Source organism: Oreochromis niloticus, linkage group LG23, assembly GCF_001858045.2.
Source record: "Oreochromis niloticus isolate F11D_XX linkage group LG23, O_niloticus_UMD_NMBU, whole genome shotgun sequence".
NCBI lineage: Eukaryota > Metazoa > Chordata > Actinopteri > Cichliformes > Cichlidae > Oreochromis > Oreochromis niloticus.
The window spans coordinates 10,099,526-10,117,064 of record NC_031986.2 but is presented as its reverse complement, the minus strand read 5'-3'; the positions used below and the strand labels follow the sequence as shown (position 1 = coordinate 10,117,064).

The 17,539-nt window shown below is 44.8% G+C and overlaps 1 protein-coding gene across 4 annotated transcripts; it reads right to left on the bottom strand.

The window, feature by feature from the left end:
- Window positions 1–1,067: 1,067 nt before the first annotated feature.
- Window positions 1,068–16,115, bottom strand: LOC100693414 (MSL complex subunit 3). 4 transcript variants are annotated; one of them, XM_025903161.1, is made up of 14 exons: window positions 15,974–16,115; window positions 10,115–10,197; window positions 9,910–10,005; window positions 9,601–9,695; window positions 9,404–9,516; window positions 9,060–9,188; window positions 8,673–8,830; window positions 7,759–7,917; window positions 7,419–7,654; window positions 7,238–7,327; window positions 5,661–5,770; window positions 5,376–5,475; window positions 5,206–5,290; window positions 1,068–2,266 (listed from the first exon to the last, which is right to left on the bottom strand). In XM_025903161.1, coding segments are annotated over exons 3-14 (1,377 nt in total). In that variant the 5' UTR covers window positions 9,912–10,005; window positions 10,115–10,197; window positions 15,974–16,115; the 3' UTR covers window positions 1,068–2,166. The 4 variants fall into 4 exon arrangements, with proteins under 4 accessions (XP_025758946.1, XP_025758945.1, XP_003440909.1 ...); XM_025903160.1 differs by lacking the exon at window positions 15,974–16,115 and adding an exon at window positions 15,124–15,409; XM_003440861.5 differs by lacking the exon at window positions 15,974–16,115 and adding an exon at window positions 15,124–15,407 and having other exon boundaries at window positions 9,419–9,516.
- Between the last annotated feature and the right edge of the window lie 1,424 nt (window positions 16,116–17,539).

The following is a 17,539-nucleotide window of genomic DNA, read 5'->3' as shown; positions in this document are numbered from 1 at the left end:
GGTGACTAAAGGAAATGTTGACATTGCTTTAGTTTATCAGTGGATCAAACTGAAATGTTTCACTTATATATATTTAGCACGAGGTTTTCACTTATATTTACAATCTTACACTTGCTCCCGACTAGGAGCAAGTTGCGTGTTCAGGATAAGTTACCACGGCGACTTAGTTTGGTTTCGTAACACAAAAAAAACTTTAGGTGGCTTCCTAACCCATGCATCCCCATTGAAGTAGACCCTTCAGCTACCTCCAGGGTGTATCCCGCCTGTATCTCCTGAGAGCTCAGATGTGATCCTGAATTTGACAAGCAGAAGAAAATGGATGGATGGGAATTTTTCTGCTCTTACAGACACAGTGGCCCCTGTAAGCTCACTCCAAACCCAAGACAAAAAGCCTTGCGGACTACAGTCTTCTGACCTCATTCCTAAAATCCACTGAATGATGTGGTGACATTCCTGACTTCACTATGACAAATATTTCCAACTTATCCCCACACATTAAATCAAGTGCTGTTTCAGAACAACCCAATCTAAATAACTGCCAAAAACATGGCCACCTCTTGAGACGAGCACTCAGAGCCTCATCCACATTCAGCAGACATCGATCAGACCAACAGTCCAGCTGGCCGTGGCAGTATCGTACACCATCAGTTAAACATATCTTCCCGCTACTGTAGTTATATTATTCTCTCAGTCATTTTATCACTTTGGATGAGCGTCGGTTGTGCCACACTTACACAGTACAAACGAGCACCAGGAGTTTCAATAAGGGTCGCTTTTAAGTCCTGTTGACAAAGACGGCAGAATCAAAATGTCAAGCTGTGGCAGCAACTTCCACCACCTCAATTTTAAATCATCTGCTGCGTGCTGACAAGCAAGGTCGAGGCAGCTGATAAAATTCTCCCGTCTGTGTCCAACTTTAAAGTGCTCCATCACAATCCACTTGCGTGCTTCCTGCTAATTCATCTTATAGTGAAAAAGGCACCAAGGTGTAAGAAGCGCATACACAAAACTGGCAGGGGCGCCCAGTCGTCTCGCTGCCTCGCGCTTATGTAAATAAGCTGCAAGCCTTCAGAAAACGTCTTTATTTGAACTATGAACAGAGCTGGAAGGAAACAAAAGCGTTCAAATAAAACAGAAAAATTCAGACATCCTGTGCATAGCATGTGAGAGCAAAAACAAACTGAGGTATTATTGGAGTGAACCAGTGGTGTACAAAGAAATATAACATGCTGATGAACAGGCGCTTTGCATTTATTTACATGTTCACAATTTCACGAGTAAAGCACATCGTTTCTTTTGCTGTATTAAAAATTGTACATTTGTACATAAAATTCAAAACTGAACTGGTCCAAAAAAAGCTTCAGGGTCTAGAAGAACTGTGCATTAAGACTACCCGTTAACTGAAGATGAGCTTTAGGACAAATTGCGCCCGATTCTTACTGACAGGAGGGAAGAAACGATAAAATCAGATGACTGACAGTTATCAGACATGCAAAACAAAGCAGGAAAGCAGATCACAGGACACTGAACAGACCATAAAACGTTCAAGAACCTAAAGAAATCAGTCCTGAATCAAAGTTCTTGAACAGTCGGTGAATTTGATCAGCTCAGTGAAAGCAGGAAAACATTGAGGACAGGGAGAGAGAGTCCTAATGCAGCCTCAGGGAAAAGGTTGGTGGCAGCGCTGCCACGAATAGGAAGCCATGACTTGGACGGGGCTAAGCTTAAAGACAAAAAACCCCCAAAACAAGCAAATCTGCATACAAAGCCCTTGCGAGTATCCCAAATGGGTTCATCGGGAAGGCAGACAAGCAGAGCACCGTAATGAGGCTTTGATGGTTAGTAGTTTTCTAAGATTTCAGTCTTACCAAGGGTTACAGAAAGCTGCCCTCGACATGAACCACAGCAAAGCGGCACAGGCGTGGCCTTGCGCGCGTGACATTGCCACACGCAGAGCATAGGCGAGGGTTAGTGGGGACGGTAGAAGCAAATGTTCCAAGAAAGCTAATGTTGGGCCAGAGGCGAAGAAATCGGAAATCCAGAGAAAGCTGACATTTAGTCCAGTAAACACGAGCTCAGACAGGTCAGGGCTAGACAAGCTGAGGGGGGTGGTTAGAGGTCAGGGAAGAGACGAGCAAAGGAAGAGGTGGGTGGCCCATGTTTCCTTCAGTAAACCGGCCTCGGTTGTTTCATGCTGTAGTGGGCCTCTGATGCCGACACGTATGCGGACTCTGGAAAAAAATCCTCATGGAACTCGGCCAGAAACCTGAAAGAGAGAGAGCAAAATAGAGAACAAATAAATACTCAGAATGAGCCATTTTTTCAGATGAAGATGACATGACAGGTCAGGCTTACACGACAACAGTGCAAGGATGGTGGTGGCTAGGGCTGAGTATAGACACCGACTTCTATAATCAATTCAATTCTGATTTACAAGGTCCAAATTTTGACTCAGTCAGAAATACAATTCTGGTCATTTATCAGTACATATCCATATTTGTATATCTATGTATAAAAACAAAGCTGACACTTGTGAGACTTCAGAGGTGTAAGCATCACAGCAGATGCCTTTGTGTCAAAGTAACTGAGGATAAAATATTTTTATTTTTATAGCAGATAACCTTAAAAAACACATTTCATTGCAAATACATTTCATTGCAATGTTGATCCTGTGCTAACTTGCATATGACAAATAAAACTGAAAACTATTCTGCAGTAGATCACAAACTGAAGAAAACCATGAATCAACATATGAACATTACCTGATACTGCTGAAGTGAAGCAAAGCACAGGTTTTATTAGAGACACAGCTAAGCGTTTTGCATTGTGGCATGATTTTTAAAAAGTTTACATTTCTTCGATACTGAACAGCAGAAATGAGACTTTCTTGTCCGAAGTCATTTTTGACAAAACAAAACAGCGGCCAACAGCGCTGTACACAAAGGTAGACTGGTGTACAATAAGCAAGCAAATAATGCCGAAAACAGAGATTTTAGATGGGAAACTGTTCTTGAAGTACACAGAGAGGGAGAGAGAGCTGCGCAGGAAGTGTGATTTTATCATGGTGGAAGCAAAACAGCCAAAGTAAGAGGGAATTAATGACGATGTTTATCAAACGTGAAGCGTAGTTTGGATCTTCTTTTGTTGCTGGTTCAGTGAATTTTGGTCAGAGAGTGACAAAACCTGCAGCATCAGAATCTGAGATGTCGGCTTTCAGCCCCGATGGCGTGTACGTGTCGTCGGGTGAACGATCCACGCTTTGAGTTTACGTCTTTGTGAGGAATCAGTTTACCTGCTCTCATTTGCAGTTTTAGCTGTTTGGTTGTTGTTGAAATAGTTTTGTGAGCTTTAACCTGAGATTCTGGCGTTTTTCTAGCAAAGTACATTTATATTTAAAAATCCATTCAGGACTTAATGAATTGATATCGCTTTATTCAAGCTAAAATCGTTTTGAATCTGAAGATGGATTTTTTTAAACCCACCCCTAGTCTTGGCTGACATCAGCCTGTGTTTTCCTAGATATCCCTGGCTGTGCTCCACATAAATCCCACACTCTGTCGCCTTCTGCCCTCACCTTGGAGTGGACATTTTGGAGACAAAGCCCACGCCCCACCATCAATCCCTATAACCAATCACTGTGACAGAAAGACCAAGAAGACGACTGACCGACAGCCAGAGAGGGAAAGAGTGAAAAATCCCCCCACCCCACCCCACCCTCCCATCTAATCAGTAGCGGGGAAAACTAATCTGGAATCTTCTTAGTATCCGCCACTCGGCCAAATCCTCTAAATCTTGCCATCTCATCTTAGCTCCACCGGCCTTCCTAATCTCAATGCAAACAAATTATCCTCATCAGAGCAGAACTTAAGAAACAACAAACAAACTAATGGGACATTGATGGGAAAGCGCGACAAGCAACCAAAGCAAAGCTCGACTCTTTTGTCTTAAAAACTTTAAATAAAAAGGATAAAATCGGTATTAAAAAGCAGCTATTTGTTGCTCTGAAAAGTTTGGGGCCTCTTTTGTGCCAGACATTTAGGCCTCGTCGTCATCGTTGGTGCTGGATCAGAAACGACACAGGTACATATGCCATGACGTGCCGCACACGTGCGCCTCACACTTAATCGTATTCGCGCTAGCGGAGAAAGAGAGAGTGAGAGATCAAGTGTGGCCAAATCCCAGAATGCAATGCACATCACTCTCTGCGACATCAATCAGTTTTTGCCCGCTCGGCACAATCTGCCACAAGGCTGATTAGAGATAAAAAAAAAAAAGAAAGAAAGAAAAAAAAAAATATTCCACTATGTTAGTGAGATCCTGAACACAAACTAACTGCAACATGGTGAACATATTAATTAGAAATGAAGGAAACATCAGAGAACAACACTGATCCTGGAACAGCTCTGTGCCCTTTAACACAACGATGATCCTTCAGAGAAAGACAAAGAAGCGATCAGCAGTCGAGTGAATTAAGAGAACCTTCTGCACATGTTTACCCCACTGCTGATGGCGCTGCAGGGGCGCCTTGCCAAGAGGCACTGCTAATGCTTGAGGTAATAGTCACATGCTGACAATGATGTTTGACACAAGAAAAGGGGCACAAACAAACAAAGAAAAAAAAAAAAAAATGATGCATCCCATGCTTAGACGAATGCTGTAATCCTTCCCTGCTGCACGTCCCCCTCTCCTCACCTCGTCCTGACAAACTGACCATCTCCCTGACGACCTTTTAACGACAACCATTTATAAACGCTTTCCACTTAAGTGATGGAAGAGAGGCAACGCCGGCTCTCAGAGCAGAGATCTGTTCCCGCTCCGTGCCGAGCTCGGCTCACTGGCTCCACAGCGCTGCTTGATGGCAGAAGGCGGCACTGCGTGCGTTTGATTACAGAACCAGAGGACCTAAATCCCCTCAGGTTTGGGAGCGGCTGAACTGAAGATCACTCGGGAGGATTTAAAGATTAGACTCCGGCGCTTGTGTAATGCCCACTCATCTCCCTCCCTCCAACACGTGCTCCCTCTCACTCCAGCTTTCCCCTCCATGTTCTCGTTTACTTGCTCCTCCTTTTTGTTTTTGTGATTCTCGGTTATTTTGGGCATACTGGTGATTTGTCCATCGTTTTAAACTCTTGCTTTTGTGAACCCAGCAGCACTGAGCGTGAATCAGGCTTGCTGATCTAAGTCTCCTAACTAACAACCAATTACCTGAGGAACTGTTCCAGATGTTTAATCAGGGCCCGGAGACTCCTCTCAGGCAGCTGCATTTTTCCCAGGATTTCAGGAAGCTTCACTAAAAGCCAAAAACAGGGATTATGGGAGTGTTTCACTGTGGGGAAAAGGCTATTAGCAAAAACCGTGTCTGGACTGAAACTGACCGAAGAGTCGCAAAAGGTGCTGTGACCCATACAGGTATGATGGCGGAGGAGGCTGGTCATTCAGAGGGTAGTTATCAGGAGTCAGCTTCCAACTCAAAACCTGCTGGGCAGAGCAAACAGAACAGCACAGTTTAGTGGAGTTGTGAGTGGAAATTTGTGCAATGTTTCAACCTCCTGTCAACTGGGTGGTGTATACAAATCTACAGCAGCACATTACGAGACACAAAGTGACCCTAGTGCCCTTGAGAAATTCCCACATTCCAGATAATCACGCAGTTTCGTCACCTCATTGAGCTCGTTGTTTCTGCGGCTCTCCAGGCCGTAGAAAGGGCCGCTGCGCTCTTTGCTTGGGGTCAAAGGCAACGGGGAAGAGGAGCCGCTGTGCACTGGAGTCTCTGCGGGACGGGGAAAATAAAAGGAAATAAAGATCACTGCCAGAAAGACAGATCAGCTGATTCTGTTAATTATTCAGACATTTTCACAGCACGCTATCGATGATCAACAAAAACATTCAAAGGAAACGATTAAAACTGTTAGAGCTTAGTTTTTGTTTTCATTTCATTTGGACCTGTTGTTTTTAAATTCAGTTTAGTTTCAGTTAGTTTCCAGAGTGGATTTTCTTATTTCAGCTTAGTTTGAAAATGTTTAGTTTTTATTAATTTCACTGCTAGTTTTAGTCTTTAATTATTACGGTATACGGGACACGTGTCAGAGGAATAATAATAATAATAGTAATAATAATAATATAACCACTACATTTTATTTTAGTTGGTTTTTAGAGTTCACAAAACTGTTGTTTTGTTTTTATTTTTATTTTGTTAATTTAAATGTTTTTTTACATTTAACGTGAGTTCACTGTAATAACTTCATTGGCAGAGAGCAGCCTGCTGACTTTGAAGATGGGAAGAATGTGGGCGGACAGAAGTGAGATAACACCATCTACTGGGCTAAACTGGTTACTACAAAATCAAAGTTACCACTCAAACACAATCACTGTGAGTTTACAGGAAGTGAGTTATTCTGATCTTCACCCAATCAGGAAACATGGCTACAATAAAGCCTGCAGTGAGGAGCTCATGTCTCCCGCTTCTGGAAGTGAGTGTAATTATGCAAACCTTCCCCTAAAAACATAATAAATAAATCTGCATCTCTGAGGGAAAGACAAAGTTTCCAGACTACACCAATGATCCCTTATGAGCGAGTTGTTGAACCCAACTGGGAGCTGCTTCCACAGGAGCCCGAGAGCTGAACCCTCTCATTCTACTTTTGCAAACTCTTCTTGTTGGTTTGCATTTTGTTTAAATTTCTTGAAGGCAGCTGAGTTTGTCAGTGTTGGGGAGGTTTTATCTGCACAGGCGACAAGATCAAAGGATACGGTTACAGAGAAATGCTTGGTCTCATTCTGTGGTACTTGAGCATGCCATGACCTGTGACAATACAAGCCTATTACAGCAACAGTTTAGCAGAGAGTTGCTACTATTGCCATTTTACACATAAAACCTGCTTCAGAAAGTTTAAAAGAAGAACGGAGAACCTGGTGAACACTTGTCTACTTATGTGGACGAACTAAGGATTCTAATGGGTTAAATCATGAGTCAAATTTGATTTAGACTTCTGCAGGGAATGTTGGGGAGGTGCACGTCAGGTTACGCTGTAAGGTTTCAAAGAGGTTTGCAGCTACGACAGATTTCCCACTGAAGTATAAATCTCTGCAGTACAGGCCTTTGTATATCACTAAACAGCAGAGCTTCAAATCTGCTGTCTGTAATGGTAATTCTAATAATAATGAAAATAACAGAACATAATAGCGATTTTTACAAACTTACAATCACACAGAGTACTTTCCGAGACGCGGAGCTTACTTTTGTCAAGGTTAAGGAAGAACTTGGGCTGCGATGAGGTGTCGACCACTCGCCGTTTGAGCTGCGGTGACGCCGTGGCGCTGCCTCCACCTGTATCGTGACATGTGTTGCATTTCTAAGTTCAGTTTGTGTAAACACATATAAAGCTACATCAAATCCAGGAAGAACTTAAACTCATTACCGCCGCTGCTTCCCTCAGCTGGACGGTCGCCTCCGGACGTGTTCCTGGTAGAGCGCCTCAGCGACTGCGACTGGTAGGAAATGCAGTCCATATCGGGGTGGCGCCGGCGCTTTGGGGTCGGGGCTGGAGTGGTGGGGGTGGTAGTAGAGATGTCGCTTAGGGCTGGCTGGCTGTCTGTGGACTGAGGGGTAGGCGGGTTGTGCCCCAGTGGGCTTGGGCTGCGTTCTCTTTGGGTGCTTTGGAGGCAAAGGCAAATGCAATGAAAAATAAAATAAACAGCATAGCAGTTGAACGCAATGCTTTCTGATGCGGTGCAAGGGATTCATCGCAGCACACTTACTTGCTCGAGCAGGGGGAGCCTTCATTCATGGCCAGGAAGAGCCTCGAGGAGCTGACCTTCTTAAACTGGGCTTGCTCACAGGGGTAGAGAAGGATCATGGGTAAGGTGAAGTCAAACGTAATCCTCAGGCCGTCGACCATTTCCTTACACAGCTCCTCACTTTATTAAAAAACAGGAAGGAATAAGAGATGTAACAAGTGTAAGTTGATTATACAGGCCCCACTGAAGGGAAGCTATTCGAGTGCCCTGTTTCAGGATAATTTCAACAAGATAAATGTTACTGTGGTTTACAGAGAATGGTCAGAAGAAAAGACAAATAACCACTCATGGCAACCAAGGTGCAAAAAAGATCATCTCTGCTTCTGTAGCTCATCTGCTTCAATTCCCCCTCCCCACCCCCCGCCTGTCCCGTTTGGTTCTTTTGCCATCAGAATTATTGTCTGAAGGCCCAGAAAGATACCTTCAGACTGCTTCAATTTTTAACATGTTGCATGTCCAGAGGACCACAACCGGTGCCACTCCTGTCAGCTAAGAAAAAACTGAGGCTACTGTTTGCAAGGGCTCACCAAATCTGGTTGGGGGAGGGGGATTACTGTCTGGTCCAAGTCTCCATTTCTGCGATGACCTTCAGAAGGTCAAATCTGCAGCATATCTGTGACGCCATCATATCAAAAATAACCAAATGCCATCTTTACATGACGAATTAAGGCAGTGCTGAAGGCAAAAGGGGATCAAAAATGTTCGAAGAAAGGTGTACCTAATAAAGTGGCGCATAATTTTGTATGTATTAGAGCGCGTTTCAGTTATAATTCCCATTAACCATTTTCTATTGGACACTTGGAAATGAAGACTAAGTGGTTTGCGTGCTTGGATCGCCTTATTTCCCCTCCTGTTTAAACAGCATGAATACTAACCTCTTCTCTGGAGGGATTGGCTGTGGACTGCCGCTCTGCGTGGTGCTCTGCTGACGCCTATACCGCTCGTTGGCCATGAACGCTTTGTTGATCGCAAAGTGCTTGACGTAGGACTCCAGGATGTGCACGACGTTTGTCTGACAGGGAACCATCACGAGCTGAGAGAGCAAAAAACACGAGGTCAAATACTGACACGCTTCAGTTCCATATCCTACAATTCTTTCCAAACACAAACCAGTGTCAAAACTCTTTGAGTCGTGCCCACTCGTCCTTTAGCTGCCAAGCTAAATTATGATGGATTTGTAGAACAAAAACAACCAATGAGCTGTTGACATTTTGTATATAGGCTTTAGAAAGCGGTGTGTGCCCAGGATCTGCTGTCCACACCTTCTTCCTCTTGTTGATGTAGAAGCAGTCATCTTCCAGTTTCTTCTTCAGAATATCGGGGATGTTGATGTCAACATGGACGACCTTCTCCTCACATTCCCTCTTGACATTCACGTCTGCCTCAACCCTCTGATACAAAAACAAATGTACAAATGGAGGATCAATAAAAACCAATCGCGTAGATTTTCCGTAGCTAGAAATCCCTCCCACAACCACAGTTGAATCTATTAGCCACAAATTACAGATATCAAGGTCATTTATTTCAAGTTAAGTCCGACAGTGATGTTACCTAAAGGCCTGCAATGCAACTGGTGATCTACATGCCCTTGAACCTTGAGACGTACACTGTCAACTTTTACCATTTTGTTGATGTCCTCAGAGAAGGTGCTGTCCCCGCTATTTGAAGACTCGGGGTCAGAATCGTCCCCGTCGCTGCTTTCCGAAGTTGAAATTAAGCCTAGAGAAAGAACACGCGGGGCTTAACGTGATTGCTGAGGGAGACGGGGAGCAAAAGACAAAGAGATGCAGAGAGATTTCTCACACGCGTCATCGCTGTCGTCCTCCTTTGGGAGAGTCTTCAGAGAAGATTTAGTACCAGACTGACGACGACGCCTCTTTACCCATCCCTTTCTCTTCCTATCACCGAGAAACAAAAAGAAAAGAAAAAAAAAAAACTGTCTCAGACTTTTCTACAGACAGTCATTCCGAAAGGTCAAATCCAAAACTTGCAGGCAATGAAATGAAATACACCACATGGACTTTTTAAATCAAAATTTTTCAGAACTTCATCATCAAGTAATAACTGATAATTATTCCTCCGACTCAGTGGATGATTAGAACGTGAACTTACATGCGACCTAGAGCTTTGCGAGCCAGTTTACGTTGTAATTTACGGTTTTCCTCGGTGTCCCTTAGGACATGATCCTCTGCGGCCCAACGATCCCAGCTACAAAAACAGCCATATATGCAAAGTATATAAATAATTAAAAGTGCGGGCTTTGACAGCAGTGCTACATTACTGCTTCCTACAAAAGCTGATGAAAGGACAATTTTACCTTCTGTTCCAACCATTGAAGTGAATCAGGTACTTCGGGATTCGTCTTCCATGTTCATCTGTACCTATCAAGACATCAAGGACCTGCAACATGAACACACAGTTAGCGTAATCCTGCTAAACATCTATTCATAACTTAGCAAGTACCCAACACCACCATTTTCTGGGGTAATCATTCATTTCCTGTTTTAAAAAAAGGGTACCCAGCCTTCTTAGAGTCCCTGGGGGGGGTGCTGGAAGGTGCCCCATCTGGAGACTCTGTTGTCCTGCTGGGAGACTTCAATGCTCACGTGGGTAACAACAGCGAGACCTGGAGGGGCGTGATCGGGAGGAACGGCCTCCCTGATCTGAACCCGAGCGGTGTTTTGTTATTGGACTTCTGTGCAAATCACAGTTTGGCCATAACGAACACCTTGTTCGAACATAAGAGTGTCCATAAGTGCACGTGGCACCAGGACGCTCTAGGCCGCAGGTCGATGATCGATTTTGTAATCGTATCACCAGACCTGCGACCATATGTTCTGGACACTCGGGTAAAGAGAGGGGCTGAGCTGTCAACTGATCACCACCTGGTGGTGAGTTGGATCAGGTGGCGGGGGAGGACGCTGGACAGACCCGGTGCACCTAAACGCGTAGTGAGGGTGTGCTGGGAACGTCTACCAGAGGCCCCAGTCCGCGAGATCTTCAACGCACACCTCCGGCAGAGCTTCAACAGCATTCCGAGGGAGACTGGGGACATTGAGTCCGAATGGACCATGTTCAGTGTCTCCATCGCCGAAGCTGCTGCATTGAGCTGCGGCCGCAAGGTGGTTGGTGCCTGCCGTGGTGGTAATCCCCGAACCAAATGGTGGACACCAGAGGTGAAGGGAGCCACCAGGCTGAAGAAGGAGTCCTATCGGGCTTGGTTAGCCTGTGGGACTCCGGAGGCAGCCGACAGGTATCGACAGGCCAAGCGGAATGCGGCTCGGGCAGTGGCTGAAGCAAAAACTCGGGTGTGGGAGGAGTTCGGAGAGGCCATGGAAAAAGACTTTCGGACTGCCTCGAAGAGATTCTGGCAAACCGTCAGGCATCTCAGGAGGGGAAAGCGGTGCTCTACCTGCACTGTGTATAGTGCTGGTGGAGCGCTGCTGACGTCGACTGAGAAAATTGTCAGGCGGTGGAAGGAATACTTCGAGGACCTCCTTAATCCCACTGACACGTCTTCCGAGGAGGAAGCAGAGTCTGGGGATGAGGGGAATGACCCGCCAATTTCCGGGGGCGAGGTCACTGAGGCAGTTAAACAACTCCTTGGTGGCAGAGCCCCTGGTGTTGATGAGGTCCGCCCCGAGTTCCTGAAGGCTCTGGATGTTGTAGGGCTGTCCTGGTTGACACGCCTCTACAATGTTGCGTGGAGATCAGGGGCAGTACCCCTGGATTGGCAGACCGGGGTGGTGGTCCCCATCTTTAAGAAGTGAGACCGGAGGGTGTGTTCCAACTACAGGGGGATCACACTCCTCAGCCTCCCTGGGAAAGTCTATGCCAGGGTGCTGGAAAGGAGAGTTCGTCCGCTAGTCGAACCTCGGATACAGGAGGAACAATGCGGTTTTCGTCCTGGTCGCGGAACACTGGACCAGCTCTTTATCCTCTCAAGGATACTTGAGGGTGCATGGGAGTTTGCCCAACCAGTCTACATGTGTTTTGTGGACTTGGAGAAGGCATTCGACCGTGTCCCTCGGGGTGTCCTGTGGGAGGTGTTGCCGGAGTATGGGGTGTCTGGCCCATTGCTACGGGCCATTCGATCCCTATACAACCGTTGCAAGAGTTTAGTTCGCATTGCCGGCAATAAGTCGGACTCGTTCCCGGTGGGTGATGGGCTCCGCCAGGGCTGCCCTTTGTCACCGGTTCTGTTCATAATTTTTATGGACAGGATTTCTAGGTGCAGCCAAGTGGCGGAGGGCTTTCGCTTCGGTGGCCTCAGAATCTCATCTCTGCTTTTTGCGGATGATGTGGTTCTGTTGGCTTCATCAGGTGAAGTCCTCCAGCTCGCACTGGAACGGTTCGCAGCCGAGTGTGAAGCAGCGGGAATGAGGATCAGCACCTCCAAATCTGAGGCCATGGTTCTCAGCCGGAAAAGGGTGGAGTGCCCACTCCAGGTCGGGGATGAGTTCCTGCCCCAAGTGGAGGAGTTCAAGTATCTCGGGGTCTTGTTCGTGAGTGATGGGAGAAGGGAGCCGGAGATCGACAGACGGATTGGTGCTGCGGCTGCAGTGATGCGGACGCTGCACCGGTCCGTCGTGGTGAAGAGGGAGCTGAGTGTAAAAGCGAAGCTCTCAATTTACCGGTCGATCTACGTCCCTACCCTCACCTATGGCCACGAGCTGTGGGTAGTGACCGAAAGAACGAGATCGCAGATACAAGCGGCAGAAATGAGCTTCCTCCGAAGGGTGGCTGGCCTCTCCCTTAGAGATAGGGTGAGAAGTTCGGCCATCCGGGAGGGGCTCAGAGTAGAGCCGCTGCTCCTCCACATCGAAAGGAGCCAGTTGAGGTGGTTCGGGCATCTGACAAGGATGCCTCCTGGGCGCCTCCTGGGTGAGGTGTTCCGGGCATGTCCCACCGGGAGGAGGCCCCGGGGCAGACCCAGGACACGCTGGAGAGATTATATCTCTCGGCTGGCCTGGGAACGCCTTGGTGTTCCCCCGGATAAGCTGGAGGAGGTGGCTGGGGAGAGGGAGGTCTGGGCTTCTCTGCTTAGGCTGCTGCCCCCGCGACCCGGCCTCGGATAAAGCGGATGAAGATGGAGATGGTTAATAATCAATAAAGGGTTCAAGTACAAGAAGAATAATAAGGAATTTGCATATTAGCCACTAGCAGACCAACAAACAGATTTTGTATCACTTATTTGTGGCAAGCACAGTGTACATTGTTGTGGTCTGCAGGTGGCGCAGCATTGAACACCAGCAGACTGAGCAAACTGATCAGGACATATTACATGCTGAGTATTGCAATAGCATATACTGTGATTTATCACCTCTGTTACTTATATCTTTTTTTATTCATTAAGAAAGTCATCTCACTTTAAGTATTCATTTGCAGCAAAATGAGACTGTCACCACAGCATGTTTACATGTTGTCACTGTCACCTGCCACAAATGTTGCCATAAGATGAATGGGGTCAAACTGGCAATTACACGCAATCCGTTTCTGATAAAACAGAAGATAACTTCAAAAACCACATATCTGTTGCTGTCTACATAGACAGAAATTCACATTTAACCATTACATTTGCACTCAGCACCTTCCTGATCTATAGGAATAAAACCAGAATACAACCAACCAGCAGCCAGTCGAGTCCCCTCAAGTTGTGCTCATTGACAAAGACTCTTTCAGAGTGATGGCAACATGTTGGCAATTGGTCTGCATTTCTAAGTTAGACTGCAATTATTTGCAAACCTTTAACAATCTCTGTGAGAGTGTCTGCTGTCAGTGCAAGTCATACTGTAACTGTTTGCAGAAAGGTTGCCTCTAATCAGGCGACCTTCAGATCAAAAGTGGCCCCATGCGCAACACCCTCAAGCTCTGAGCAACCGTTTAGTCACCATAAGTTGCGCTTGCAGAATGTAAAAAAAATGAAATACAATCAGCAATTACTATTATTATAGCTGTAAAGAGATTTCTGTCTTAGTTTTACTTGTGTGACTGAGCCGTTACCTTGACAAAGCTACCTCCTGTCCAGTGTTGGTTGTTTTGTTAGGGTGAGCCAATTTAATGTAAGTTAACGATATCACGGCTAACAATATCACCGGATGGTGGTGTACGAGATGAGCTCTTGTTCTTTTCCCACGGTATTTTAATTTATTTAACAAAATACTCATATCGCAGCGATACAGGAACACCAGATACCGCCACGCAAAATATCAGAATACTATCACACCCCAAGACATGATGCAAAAAGTCCATTTGCTTAGCTTCATATGCAGGTAATAACTAAGTTATGTGCAATACTCAATCTATTACAATTTAAAAAATCTCTTGCACTTGTAACTCTCTAGGTTATGACTGTTATTACTTTGCAAATCAGGATTTGACACTTGTAACATCTAGACTCAGCAGAATCTTGATGTTAATGCAATCATCATCAATCATCAAGCTATGGAAGGATTTTAGACCATAGAAAGTACATACAAGTGTAGATAAACCCTTTACCCTTGAACCTGTCATAATAAAACAGTAGTTACCCAACTTATAACTAAAGCTAAATATTTACAGGTTTATCAGGATAAAAAAAAAAAATATCCACGTAAATCAGCTACACTCTGACACTAAGAATAATAATTTAATATAATATAGTACGACAACTGCACACAACTGTTAATGCTAACTGCTAGCTAGCTCAGGTTAGCAACAGCCATGCTAGAGTGGAGTAAAGACTGTAGCTTTCCTGGAGCGTTAGCTTACCAGCTAGTCAGGCAGCACAATAGAATAGCCACCAGTCTGCTGGACAATTTTAGCCCGCTTAAAAAAAAAAAAGCCAGCAAACAACTAAACTGAAATAGCCAGACAACTGTGTGTGCAAAGTTAGCAGCCGTGCTGTCGTGGTGCGCTTGTTGGTTGGTGTGTTGACATTAATCTGCTTTGCACGGCAAGCCGCCCGGCTAATAACTCCCTTAATGCTGTTTAAAGGTGCTTCTAATGCTAACTGACTGCAACAGAAACATTTTCATGTGAAATTCCCCTTTCAGCAGCCTCCTCCACACAATCAAACCGGTAACATTACAAAACCTCAAAGTTGTGTTGACATTTTTCAAATTGTGACCCGCGAGCGACACACAGTTAATCAAACACACCCGGAAACCACGCGAAAAACACCAATTTGTGCAAGCGTATTTTCCTGTGGCCTAAGCAGCCATCGCAAGCTCAATTTAGAGCCCCACAGCTTAAAGAATCAACCCTGCTTTCCCCCCAGAATGAATTACACGTTTATACAAAGTCGAAAATCCGACCAGTCTGCATCTTTCTGTGCAAAACATTTACCTTAGCGTCATACAACACTTTAGCCTTGGTGGGGTCGGGTTCAAAGCACAGGACTCGCTCTCCTTTGTGAAATTGATATTTAATTCCCCGCGAATTCATTTGTTCATGGCGACGTGTGGGAGAGGAGGCATCGATCTGAACCCTGTAAACCCCTTAACCCTTTCGTTGCCAGACTCTTCCCTGTGAAGGCTCTCCCACCAAAACACACTGTGGAAGGATGGCGCTGTTGTGGGATGAAATGCTGCTAGTCTTCCTACTGCTGCTGATGCTTTGGCTGCTTTCAAGGACCGCTCGTAATTTCTCTAGTCGACACCGCGCGGGACCACGCGTGGGTCACGCGCGTACTTGTGGTTGTGGATAACAGGTGCAGAGGCGGCGAGTCAAATGCATTTATAAAGCCCCCTCCACGCACTTTCATTACAAACTCAAGCTGGAAACTATGGCTCTTGCACGTGAATTGCCGCAGTCTTACAACTACAATCACAAAAGTCCCGCGTGACAGTGAAGGCAGCACATAAAAGCGCAATGAAACTGCTTGAAATGCGCTTTCGGGGACACCGTACATATGGTGTAGTTTCAAAGATTCACCAGAAGATGTCAGTATTTGAACATTTTTTTTAAAATCCAAACGAAACTGAATTGCAAACTGATCGTTAAACCAAATTTGTTTGTTGTAGCTGCATCCCTCAGAAAGCTTCAGGATTAGCACATCAGTTTAAGGAAATAGGGTACAATGTATTAACTTAAACGCCTTTCTATAGGGTTCCCACTCAGCTGACTGATACACGTGACTGGGGGGCTTTAAAGCAAATGAAAAACAAAGGCAATACCTGAAAAAAACATCACTCACTTGAATAATTTCTCCAACGTACAATCGACTTTAGGAACTAAAAGTGCTACATATACGATGCACATGCTGCAGAAATCCAAATGCAAACACCTGAACTGGGCTTGAACAGTCTCCCATTAATCCAGGTGTGGACAAGCAGGTGTGGGCGGATCCAAATAGCATCTGATCTCAAGGCTGGTACTGATATCAGATCGATACTAGCGAAACTCAATACTTTGTTTGTATCTGCTAAGTTCAGTATGTGGCCCACTGAATTATATGAAATAAATGTGGGGGTTTTTTGTTGTAAAAAAAAGTGTCCAACTACTTGAAAAGGTAAAGGGTGTGTTTTATTATATTAAGCTATTATTGTGAAAAGTAAAACATACAGTGATTTAACATCTTGATGCATGCTCAATCATCCAGGTAAGTAAATCTTCAAAAGTTGATTCTATTCATCTGGACGTGACTTCTTCGAAGAAGTCACTTGGATGAGTGACAAAACGTTTCTCTCACAAAACGCTACGTCCAGATGAACAGAATCAACTTTTGGAGATACAGTGATTTAGTGATCAGAATTTACAAATTAATTTCGATCATCTCATAAATCATGATGCACTGCGTTTCCCTACATAACCTACCTTTACATGTTAAAAGTATTAATATTGCTTTGGTATCGGTATCTGCAATATTGGCCCTATAGTTGCTTGGTATTGGTCCGATACAAAAAATGTCATTGGTTTGAACTAACTGAGTTGAGGCTAAGTCCCGCACCATGCTTGAGGGCAGGAAGAGAAAGTAGGATTTTTCATTATGAAAAAAATCCCACGGATGAGATCTCAAAGATGAAAGCCATCCATGTATTAATTAAGTTCTGAACAGACTAAAACCACTTAGCATATAAAAAGCACAGATATATTATGGGCAATTTGCTAAGGTTAAATGCCCTTTTATGTACAAATTAAGCAAGCTGAGGATGGTACAGCCTTCCAGGGGTGCCGCACGTGTAGTTTTTCCTATTTGCAGTTTTAGAAAGGGCACTTAAAGTAGACTAAATGAAAACTTTGCATGTCTCAATCAGCTAAATTTCCCTTAATTGGAGCAATGTGTTATCGCTTACGTACACTAAATAGTGTATCAATCTGCAGACATCATTTAAAAACATGTGATTTATTTGTAGGTCTAGACAGATATTTACTCATGGTACATATTTAAGCAGTTGGTTTTCTCTTTCTTTTTCCTGACCTTGTAACCTTTTCACTGAGGCTTATCTCTCTCTAAGAGGCTTGAACAATGAAATGTGAACTGATCCCTGGCACAGGAAACCATGTCTCTGCTGCTAAACCTGCACTCATTTCGCTTAAAATGGTTTCAGGCAATGCTGGTCTACTACTGTAGACCAAATATGGACAGCGTGCATATAACGCTGAACATTACTGACTGATGTGCAGCGCTGCTAATTTCCGCTCATTTCCTTTGACCCTGACTGCACGTGATATATTTTGACAGATGTGTCAAATGAGTTTCGAATGAAATGCTTTCTAGGATTACATGTTTGTAACACGAGCTCACCAATTCACAGATGAA